The following is an 11,988-nucleotide window of genomic DNA, read 5'->3' as shown; positions in this document are numbered from 1 at the left end:
CCGCCTGTGTCTGAAATGATGAAGGGCAGATATACAGCACTACAGTGTGCCAATTAACCGCCCCAGCAGCGGCCCCCACACAGGAGGGCCCCTCATAAAGACCCACCCGACGGCGTTGGCCCTGCCGCTTCCAAGCGCTTTATCCGGGGCCCGGCCCAAACACACAGCTGTTCCACTGGCAGCTTTTTCAGCAGTCCCAGCGTAGCCGACAGGCGCGGGAGTTCAGAAAGATTTTCTCAGCAAGCGCTCTGACGACTAAAGCGAGGGAGTTGAGAGGTGAACGAGCAGGAGGGAAGGTGAGTTAGGCGGCCGTCTCTTTTCTTAACGGCAGACTTCACCCAGAAGCTGTGATTGCAACAGTGGGCGAGCCAAAATGGTGCACGGGATGGCCTGCTGAGAACTTGGATGTTGCGATAAGTCCGCTTGTCCGTGAGCCCGCCACCCCTGCCTGCCCCGTACCAACAGTTGGCATTCGAATAACTTTGATGAATATTTCAAAGACTGAGGGGCATTCAAATGATAATAATGTCAGTTAAAAGAGGAGAGACCATGTAGCCTTCGCTACATTGGCTACCACTAAAGAAACTCTTGTGGCAAATTGCCAGTTGACTGTTTTCAATAAGTAAGTTTTCATAAAGGCGAAAGTTGCAAGTTATATTCTGGCCTTCCTTGAATCAAACTACTGTCAGGTTTTTCCTGGCAGTTGCTGTTGGAAACCAAACATCTGCTTGAAACTCAATGAAATGAATTTTAATTTGATGTTCGATAGAATCTCTGAGCAACGGAGTCTCAGCAGTGGCGAACATTCTTGTGGAATAGCAAAATTTCCCTAATTTTCCCTTATTTTTCCAAAACATTTCCTTTATTTGAATATACAGACGTTGAAACGTCTTTGCACACTAAAGTAAAGTCTTGTCCAAAATGTCTGAGCAATAGAGTTGAGGAATAACGTAGTACTGTGGTACAAGTATTACCTCTCTGGAAGACACGCGTGTCCTTAGTCCTGTGTCAATTCCCTTCGTGTAAAGTATTGTCAAGGGTCTGCTGGCATCGTTCCTGTCCAAGAAGTTGACCACATGTTTGACAATATTGGCCACAGATGCGTTCAGACGGCTCACAGACGGAATGCCATGGCATCCACTCAAGATGTGGAAGTGTATTTTTAAACTTTAATGTGAACGTGATTTGCCATGAAAAAAGCCCTTTGTTCCTGTAATTCACGTGGTCTTAATAACACACTTCATACATACTTGAAATCTTTTTATAACTTCTGTGGCAACAGATCGTGGAGGTCGTGGATAGCCACTGATCCTTTCTGACGACTCCTGTTAGAATATATTAGCAAAGTAGTTTGGACACACTTTGATCAAACCACCGCTAATGCTAAAGGCTGCCATCCACATGCAATCGGTGCAAATGACATTTTTGTCAACACCGCCAATATTTATGTTTTTCCACAGAAATGCATGCTGGTTTTATATGACATATTAACATATTAATTATATTACTATTTCCTTTTAAAAAAGATTGTCTGTTAAAAAAATATATAAGTAATTATAATAACTATGTGTAAAAATGACCTACAAGGCCATGAATATTTTTATACCACCAATAAATCTCTTACACCATTTTTAAACCAATGCATACTTTTCTAAAAATGATTTACTCAGAGGATCACAATCTGCACCCTTGGGGGGGGGGGGGGGCAATAAAAGTTGGCCCTCCCCAACCAAATTTGCATGACATATTTTAACACCACCGAACCACTTGTTCTGGTGCATAGCTGTTAGGTGTTAATATTTGACATCACCGGCTTCTGTTGAAACTCTGCGTTTTGCACCATGTGACAGCTAAAATTACAGGATACTGTACAGAGGAACCACAGGCGTGAAGAAAGAGCGTCCGGTTCAAGCAGAAGGAAAAAGGCATCACTGCGAGGTAGTCTGGCCTGTGTGAAGTGATATCGCCAACACATTGTGATCTTGTCCTGCTCTTCTTCTGTTTCAGCACTGGCAGGTGACCCGGCATTACTGTAGATGTTCTGGCTACAGGACACCAGCATTACTGTAGATGTTCTGGCTACAGGACACCAGCATTACTGTAGATGTTCTGGCTACAGGACACCGGCTGACAGCGTCTGACATTGTAATCGTCTGCTCTGGGCAAGGGCATGGTTGGTGTGATGCCTATTAAGTTTCCTTTCAATAGAAAGTATTGATAACTGGCATTGAGAGGTGGGTGTTATGGGCAGTCAGGTGAAGATCCCAAAATGTGGAGCCAGACACAGTCCGGGTCAAAGACACGATCTTTAATGAAGGTGGAACAGGAACTAAGAGGCAACATAAAGCCACTGGTGTAGTATTGCCAGATTTGGCCATGATAAAACACAACAGTCTGTTCCGTGTTATTGTTTATGTTTCTTTTTTCCATCACAAAGAGAGTCATACGAAATCTGGGGCATCCGAAAACCGAGATATTTTAAGCAATTTATGTAATTGATTGGAAAAAACTGCAAACATGACAAATATATTTAAAACGTGGTAAACATCAGCGTTAGACGGTGTAGGGAGAGAAAACATTTGATTTCCTATGGACAAACACGCTGCTCGGCATTTGATGTCGCCTTCTGCACCGCACATGTGCGGCAGGCGTTCTGTTTGAGAGCCGCATCCTCTGCTAAATGGAAATTCCTGTGCCTCGGCCACATCTGCGGTATGATAATTCATATGGCCCCACTCCACTTTGTATAGCCCCCAGGAATTAGCCCAAACCACAATGGCATCACATCAGAAAAGAAGGCAGGACAAATCTGACTATACTATCTGTCAGTGAAGACATATTTGTGCAGGGTGGAAAAGGGGGCAAGGGGCGCATCAATTCCTTGTCTTGGACTAACCACACCCACACGCGTTACCAGTTAACGTAGTAACGTAGTATATGTGTAAATATTACTAGTTGGTTCGACTTATTGATTTGCCAAAGTTACGGCATGGAAAGCTCAATTGCAGTCGCAGTGATCCATAATTTATGACATGTCGGGATTGTTGATTAAATGACTACGGCTATATTACCGATGTCAGCCTGCATCAGTAATCCGTCCAAGCTGGAAGTAACATTGTTTCAGCGAAACAAACCCGTGCTAACAAAGACAAGCGTGATCACAGAGAATAAAAGTTTCTGTCAAATTGTGTTTGGGGAGGGGAACACTTCAAAGCCACGGCAACAACAATGCTGTCTGTCTAATTGATGTTTTTAAGCACATGCCAAGTGTAAAAACTTCACTTCGGATGAGTGTATAATTACAGGGAGACAATGAATACCTAAAAATATCTCCATCATTTCGAACCCCTCTGAAGAACAGTATCCATACTGATGGGTAATTAAGGCAAAAATAATCCCGATTCTCCAAAACAACGTAGCACCCAGCTTTTGTCGGCGTGTGAGGTAATCACAATACACCCTCCCGCCCTAAATATAGTCCTCGTGCCAGGGAGCTGTTGTCTACCGCATCCTGCAGGAGAACTCGCAGCAGACCTGCTTTAATTGGTTGGTGGAGTCGTTAATGGAACAGACGCTCAACCCGAATTGTGTGTGTCGGAACACGAGGGCTCTCGTGTGCACGTTGGACCCTGTCAGTTTTTAAACAACAACAGACACCAGGATAGAACTTTGATCAACAAACATGTAGCAAACAAGGCGCTAATAATGAAGCTCCATGTTCAACTGAGGTCTCCCAAAATAGATTTCAACTCGGATACATCAGATTTGAGAATAATATTTTGGATATTAGGCCAGCTAATTAATGCCCCGGTATCTGGCGCCGCGTGTTGCCTGAGCGCCAAACAAGCATATTGTCCTCATCAGTGAAAAGTCGGAAAAGCTTTGTTGTCTTCTTCATTCGGACTCACAAAGAAAACTTTTGTCTTTAGTACGTCTTTCTTGTTCGATCAAACTGCAAGAATGTCACTTGGAGTGGCCGAATACGCGACGACCACACGGCGACAACGGGAGCTCCAGACTGTTTATTTCAAGGATATCAAGAAGCCGGGCCAGGTTTTTGTGTCAGCGGGGGTCTGCACGGGTTGCTGAGTTGTCATTGAGTTGTTGAACCAGCGGCCAGTCAGTTGTCGGGCAAGTACCGGCGCCGTGTTTCTATTTGTGTTAGAGTGTCGCCGTGCCGAGAGCCCCCCGCTCGCACACACGCACTCCCCTTTTTCCAGCCTCCTCCGTTGGCCAGACTCTGTGTCTTAGAGCAAGGAAAAGCCCGGGAGCAAGGCATCCGCTCCTTTCACTGCCATTGTGTCCCTGGGACAAGGAAACATAGACAGGGGCTCCGTAGTGGGGCTCCGTAGTTGGGCCCCATAGTTGGGCCCTGCTGCTAACTTTTTCTTGCTTGTTGTTGTTGTCGTGTTTCCCTCTGCTGAGACGGCTTTTGTGTCGGCCTTCAACCAACACCGCACTCATGAAACCAGATAAATGGATTAGAGGGGCAAAGATATGGGCGGGCATCCTTGAGGAAAGACAAACGAGATGTTTAAGCGAAGGAGAGAGAAGCGCGGTGGGGGGGTTGCAAGAGGAGGGCAAGGGAGAGGAAGCGAGAAAGACATTTGTGTTGTTGGACAACAAGAGGTCGAGTCTGTTGTGCTGCCAAAAAAGACAAGACAGTGATAAACTTTCCTCCCCATGCAGTCACCTTTCCCCCTTCGGTCTCGCTCTCGCACACACACACACACACACACACACACACACACACTCTGTCACAATACACAATTCAGCAGTAAAATGAATGGATTGCCACACTGTGACGTGTCTCACTTGCAGGGTGAGATGGTCCTTGTTCCCCAACAAAGGATGTGGTTTGATGGGGGGGCCACAGCCTGTGACAGAATGCTAAATTGTTTTAGGGTCAACAACTTATTGTCTTTGCACGGGCCATGACTTACATATCTCCTCGGTATGATTTAGTAGTAAGAGCTCTTTAAAGAGTAAAGCCGAGCCTTCGTGTTTATTCCCTCCTTTACTTTCTTAATGGTTGCTAACTTGACTTCAAATAGAAAACTAATCACGGTAAAATCGCTTGTATGAAAACAATAAAAATTCACTTATGCCACAACAACACACTGCTGAGAGAATAAAGATTGTGTTAAAAATAGATTATGTTATGCATATCCACACTCCATAATCCCAAAGTGCTTTAAATCTATATTTACTTGAATTCATATCTCCACCCCCCCCCCCTCCTTTTTCATGCTGGCCCAGGGCATGTAGGCAAGCAATGGCTGAAAGTGACAGCCTAATTATCAGCTCCAACCCTGCTCATTACGCATTAGACAATCCTCGTACATCCACTTACTAAATGAATAATTTTGTATATATTATGGAAACACAATATTATGGCCCGCAGCTAACGCCTTTGCTCAAACCCGAGGCTGGTTGGCTACAAAGGAAATAAATGGGACACTGAGAGGTTATTTAATTTTCACCCCTAAAAGCTGGCTGATGAGTGGATGTTGTGCAAATTAAAGGGTGGGGGGTGGGGGGGGGGGGGATGTACACACCTGCCTTTTTTCCACCACCCCACCAAGGTTGGTGTGGTCTAATCCGGAATGAGAGGAACAAGGTGGACCCCCTTTGATTCCCTCCCAAAAGCACAAGTATTCCTCTCGGTGTTTCCTATTCTGTCTGCACAAACACAAATAGTTGCCAAACTAGAAGATCGTTTTAAAGCACCAACAATGGCCGAGTGACCCCCCCTCTGTTCCACAAAACCTTCAGTGACCTTTGGCCAATTTTTCATCCTGCCAAAAAGCCAATGGCCGCCTAAGTGACACAGATTTATGCACACTGACGTCCTCCTTTTTACCGAGCAGCCGGTCTGCTTCTTTACCGAGCAGCCCAGGAGGAAAAGTCATCGCTTTCGTCCTCCGGCCTGATGAGGTCACGTTTTGGACGCTTTAGTTGTTTGAAGGAAGCAAGACACTACTCCTTTTTAGAAATGATATCATAATACATGACCCCCCCATGATCGGACTTAATAGTCCAAACCTTCCTATTCAAATACTACAAAGTAAGCAAAAACTAACCTGAATAATTACTTGATGTTTTCTGAAATGTTTTTTACAAGGAATTAAATAAAAAATATATTGAAACCTTTCCAAACATTCTGATATTTGGGATTCTCCTAAATTTAACCAAAGTCACACCTTGACATTTTTAGGATTTTTTATTGTAATCAATAGGATTTGTTTGTTAATGAGAAGGTGAGGCTTTATTGAGTCCTTGCAGAGTCCAGCCTATAGAGGTCGCTGTGATATAGCAAAACAGATGGGATTCTAAGCAACTAGAAATTATTCATACACTCAAAGTGTTTGCTTTGCAGCTTACTTCTTAAAAAAATATTAAAACACAACATGATATAAAAAAATACATATCCTGGCTGAGGAGGTTACACTCAAAATATACTTTCATTTGGTCTGGATGCAAAAGATTGGAGTAACATGCTTTCTACTTTTTAAGTGAGCTCCAAAAGTAAGAACTATTAACAAATAAATAGATAAATTACAAAAATAATAATTCCATCCATATCACTGCAATAACTAACCAGGTTGTTATTATTAATCAATACCGAGACAAAGCTGATTGATACTCAAATGATCACCGAAACACTCAGCCCGCCCCTCCCCCAGAGAAAATATAAAATATATGTACATTAATAATTTATATTCGCATCGACTTCTCTCTCTGACAGATTAGATTTTAACCATTTGATTTTGTTTGGACGGGGCGTTCCCATATTATTACTTAATGACCTTCCCAGCTGCTCTTGTCCATTTTCTGTCACCAGCAACCATCTGGACACTTATTAGCACCTCAATGCATCCACGCCTGCATCCACGCTTGCACCCACTATTGCATCCACTATTGCACCCACTATTGGATCCACTATTGGATCCACTATTGCACCCACTATTGCACCCACTATTGGATCCACTATTGGATCCACTATTGCATCCACGCTTCCTCCCAAACCGGGATCCCATTAAGCATGCCTGCAGTGGGTGACACTGCCAATATTTCAATTTTCTTCCATTCTTTCGTTATTAAATGAAGTCACTGCAGTTTTAAGGCGGCATTAATAAGGATAATAACAATAATAACGTCTCGCTTTAATTCCAATATTTAGTTTATTAGGCAAAATATAGGATCTGGACAAATTCCTTCAACGTTTCCTATTTACAAATTTAAATCACATGATATTTACATTAAAGAAAGGACACCCAAAACACAAGATATAATATAATAATAATAATATTAATAATACCAAAGTAAAAAGCCTACCAAAGTGTCCCAATTGTCCGGGTAAAGTGTAGGAGATAGATGAACATTATAGGCTCGATTATAGGCTACACAACAATAGAGGAAGTATCGCATCCATCCACAGGATTTACCGAATGCTGCGTCACAATTTATCCTTTGTCCTTTTTGGGGTGGAAAGTCTTTTTTTTTCAATCAAAAATAAAAATAAAAATAAAATCAAGCCGAAGAGAGAGCAGTGAGGACCCGTTGCGTGGCGTCTTGTGGACTCCTTGCACTGGAAGGCAGCGATGATCTAAATAAGGAATAAATCACATAAAAACATAAGAACCGGAAGCCAGCTCGTTATTATAATAATGCATTGTTATTATAAATCAAGCTTCCAGTCCAAATATTATTTATCCAGCACATCGGGGGGCGATGGGGGCTATTTTGTACTTGAAACAGAGGTAAAGCTTTTTCTTCCCTCCTTCCGAGCGAGCGCTCCCCTGGGCTCCGGGACTCCCAGGGGTCTTTAGCGAAAGCCCAGCCCAGACAGAGCCCGTTTTACTCGGTGACTTGATAAGTAGCCACGCTATCCCCGCAGGGGGAGGAATTAAAGGGGGTGTGGGATGAGAGTCAAGACCCCTGTCACTCGCTAAGCAAACTGAGCTTTATTTATTTCACTTTGTCGTCTTGCTCTTTCTATTCAGCTTAACAATTTTAAATCACACAGCTTTTCAACTTTAATAATAATCATGCTAATATAATAATTGCCCATCTGAGTTCTATTGCCACGTTTTAAAACGTAAATGTTTATTTTGCTGACATAATTAAATCATAAACGTCATTAAAAAAATCTCACCTGTCGTGGAGTGGTCGAAAAGAAGGCTTCAGGGTGGGTGTTGGGGGGGAATCGGACCTTAGACCATTTTCGTGTTCTGAAAGAACATAATACAAATATTAGTGTTGTCTTTACAATCTGCACCTCATTGTATTTGAATATTATTATTATTATGAATATCATGGATGGAGATGAGCGCCATCTCACCTATGTGCTTGGGGCTGCCCAGGGGGGTCTTGCTGTCGTTGCTGAGGGCCGCCGTGGCCGCGACCGGGGACACCACCACCGACGTCTGCGTCTGGTGCTGCTGCTGGGCCGCCAGCTGGTTCTGGTGCTGATGGTGGTGATGGTGGTTCCCCAGGAAGGATCTGACGTTGAGGAGGGAGTTCTGCCCCAGAAAGGCCCCGTTCGTCCAGTTGTGGAACTTTCCAATCTGGCAAGTGTACAGTCCGTGACTGGGGAGGAAGGCGGGGTGGGCCTGGATCTGAGGGTGGGAGGGGGCCACCGGACCGTTCGGGGACGTGGCTTTCTGGGAGGAAGAGTCAGGGGCCGTGGCGGTTTCCGCCAGCGACCATATTTTGGGCTTATTGTTCGAGGGCAGGGGGAAGCCTCCGGGTCTGTCCGGGGACAGGACTCTGGTGGTGGCGGTGGTCCCGTCCGGGTTGTCTTTGCAACCCGCGTGGACCGAAACGGCGCCCTTGGATTTGTCCAAGGCCTCGTGGGCCTGCAGGGTGAAGGCCCGCCTTTTCTCCAGGCTGTCCAGCTCCCCCCCGGCGTCCCCGCCGCCCCTGTGGTCCCCGGTGCCCCCCTCTGTGGATTTGTCGTCGTCGTCCTCGTTGCTCTGATCCCCGTCGTTGTCGTCGATTTTGTCGATATCTATGCTCTCCAGATCGATCTCCTCCTCGTCGTCGTTCTTCTCCGCCTCGTCCCCGCTGCCGAATAAGTTGACGTCCTCCCCGTCCTCCTTGCTCCTGCTCCCCCACGTCACCTTGTTCTCCTTCTTCAGCCTCCTCCTGGCGTTGGCGAACCAGGTGGAGACCTGGGTCAGGGTCATCTTGGTGATGATGGCCAGCATGATCTTCTCCCCTTTGGTCGGGTAGGGGTTCTTCCTGTGCTCGTTGAGCCAGGCTTTCAGGGTGCTGGTGCTCTCCCTGGTGGCGTTCTTGGGCCTGGCCGGGTCCCCGTACTGGAACTGGCCGTACGGGTAGAAGGCGGGAGAGGTGTGGGCCGCGAAGCTGGCCGGGTGGACGCCGGGACTGTCCTTCAGGTCGTATTGGGATCCCTTGAAAAGCAACGAGAACACGTCACGTTTCCTCGTGGACGCCGGAAACACCGGAGCACGTGATCACCCGCAATAAACAACCAGCAACCGTCTATAATTATTCGATAATATTTACCCTTCGTTGACGTACTTGGAATAATGCTTGGAAAAATACTTTGAATATTCCAAAACTTCCAAGTGTACAAAAACACTCTCATATTTTCATTTATTTTACTTTGTATTTAAAAAATCCAAGTTGGAGCATTTTATTGATGAACATAAATTTGTGAAATTTACGCACCGATCTGACACCGTTTTAATTAACACAACAACTGGCTTTTATTTCTTATTTTTTCCACTGGTGATTATGAAATATGGCTGACTAAAGAAAGAATAAACAAGATAAAAATCTCCAAGCAATTGCATAATAATGTGTTTTGTGCAAGCTGCATAAATCAAACATTTGCACAGCGAACTGCATTTATTTATAAACACTCGAAATACTGACTGACACATGTTCTTCGATTATTATTATTATTATTAATATTATTATTATTATTATTTCCATGATGAAACAACACCACGTGCAGGTAGTATATGATTTTATTTGTCTTTTAAAGCTTTATGCACTCCTAACACACAAGTCTGCACACCAGAAACGAGCCAGCAGAGTTTTAAACACGCGTGGATTTGCATTTAAATTAAAGTCACATTTAAAGCGAATTATTTGACATCACGCAGCAAAAAAACAACACAAGGACAGAGTAACTCACCATTTGCGAGAAAAGAGCCAGGTCCGCGCTGGTGTAAGGTAAGAAGGCGCTGTAGTTGTGCGCGTACGGGTTGGCGTACATGCCCAACACCGAGGTGACCGCCGCCGCCGTGGCCGTGGGACTGCCCCCGATTTCGGTGCTCCCTCCCCGGGAAGAAGGCGTCAGCACTCCCGGCCTCTCGCTCCCGTACACCGCCTGGGAGGCACTTAAGTACTGCGGGTAGCCTAGCTGCGGGAAAGACATGTTCCACCGCCGGGTTGACGCTCGGCTGGCCGGGAGCGTCCACAAACTAGGGGTTAAAAAAAGTGCGTGCGAAGGTTAAAAAAAAAGAATAAAAAACGAAGCAAGAGGAGAGAAGTGAGAGCTGCTACTGACGTGCAGTGGCGGCCGGTGGAAACAAGACTCTCTTAAATCTCGGCTTCCTCTCTCTTTTGGTTGCGCAAAGTCCGCTTGGATGTGATGTGATCACCAATTGCGCACAGACTGACGCGCCTGGCCCTGAGGTCTCCGGGCTGATCTCTCAGATACAATTTGAAGTTGAAGCTTTGATTGGCATCCCCTACTTGAGCCGACAAGCTCCTCCTCGTTTGGAGCAATGTGGGATAATGGGAAGATGGAGTGAGCGCACATTGGCTGAGGCCTCTCTCCCTCTCTCTCTTTTTCTCTCGCTCTCTCTCTCCTCTCCTCCGCTCCATCCTTCTCTCTCTCCAACCGTGTTTGGACTTATTGTATGTTAAATGTTCGAGCTTTAGAGTCCATTCAACGAAGGCTTTGATTGTTGTATGACAACCTGTCGACGCGATTTTACAGCTGTCCGACACCAGGGGAAGTCGACCGTCAGAGGAAGGAAGTTCTTTGAATAGATTTCAATTGGAGTCCAAGGCGCCTGCTTGCAGGAATTAGTTGTTTGCTTAACGCGGCTTTATCATTTCGTTGCTGACGTCTAACTTAAAAGTGTCATTTTCCCCAGGAAGATTCATTTCTGTCTTATCGAATGCATTTAACTTGGATATTTTAGCATCTTGGAACTTTTTTTGTTTCGTCCACATGTAAGAAAAACATATATATATAAACATGTATATTTTATTTTATTATTTTATATTTTATTTGTTTTAATTATTATACATTTCGGTTATACATACGGTTTCTTTTGATTTCTTAATGGTTTAATCTGCCCCCCCCAGCCCCCCCTGCTTTCACTCTCCCTCCATCTGTGTGTGTTTTGTGGACTTAAACCAGATTGTTGTTGTCCTTTGTAACAGCAGAGCCACTTCACCCCCCCCCCCCCCCCCTTTGAAAAGGAATGAGGAAAAAGCTGCAGGGACAAACTCAAACAGAGACACCCGGCGGGAAAGTCCATCCAAGCCCATCAATGAGTCCCGCAACAAAAAAATAAAATCTCAATTTTTTTCAACATTTAATTTTGTTAACCAAAGTTTCCACTTTTTAAATGCATACTTTATGAACTTTATGGGCTTTTAGCAAATATGATATATTTTCTTATCCAATTACCAGCAAAGTGCAGACCCCAACCTCTCCCCCCCCCAGCCAGCCTCTCCTGACACGGCCCCGGCTTTGCAGGACCGGGGTGTTCATGTTTGAACACCTCTATTTTTATTGCATTTGATTCTTATAGCAGCCCCCTCCCAAGTCAAAGAGGGGCTATTCTGCAGATCTAGATTTAATACCTTTAACGACTGAAGCCCAAGAAGTCAGTAGATTCTCATCTGCACCAGATGGCTCCGAGTGGATATTGCCGAGCGCCGAGGATCTGTTAAAAAATATCTGAGGGGCACTGATGGTAATCTGGGTAACAC

At 44.9% G+C, this 11,988-nt stretch overlaps 1 protein-coding gene across 1 annotated transcript; it reads right to left on the bottom strand.

Annotated features, from left to right (window-relative positions):
• Positions 1-7,212: 7,212 nt before the first annotated feature.
• On the bottom strand, positions 7,213-10,750 carry irx1a (iroquois homeobox 1a). The gene is made up of 5 exons (XM_058053291.1): positions 10,547-10,750; positions 10,172-10,460; positions 8,345-9,419; positions 8,159-8,234; positions 7,213-7,609 (listed from the first exon to the last, which is right to left on the bottom strand). Exons 2-5 carry the CDS (start codon positions 10,412-10,414, stop codon positions 7,534-7,536), a joined length of 1,470 nt encoding a protein of 489 aa, XP_057909274.1. The 5' UTR covers positions 10,415-10,460; positions 10,547-10,750; the 3' UTR covers positions 7,213-7,533.
• Between the last annotated feature and the right edge of the window lie 1,238 nt (positions 10,751-11,988).

Source organism: Doryrhamphus excisus, chromosome 17, assembly GCF_030265055.1.
Source record: "Doryrhamphus excisus isolate RoL2022-K1 chromosome 17, RoL_Dexc_1.0, whole genome shotgun sequence".
NCBI lineage: Eukaryota > Metazoa > Chordata > Actinopteri > Syngnathiformes > Syngnathidae > Doryrhamphus > Doryrhamphus excisus.
This window is presented reverse-complemented; position numbering and strand designations above follow the sequence as displayed.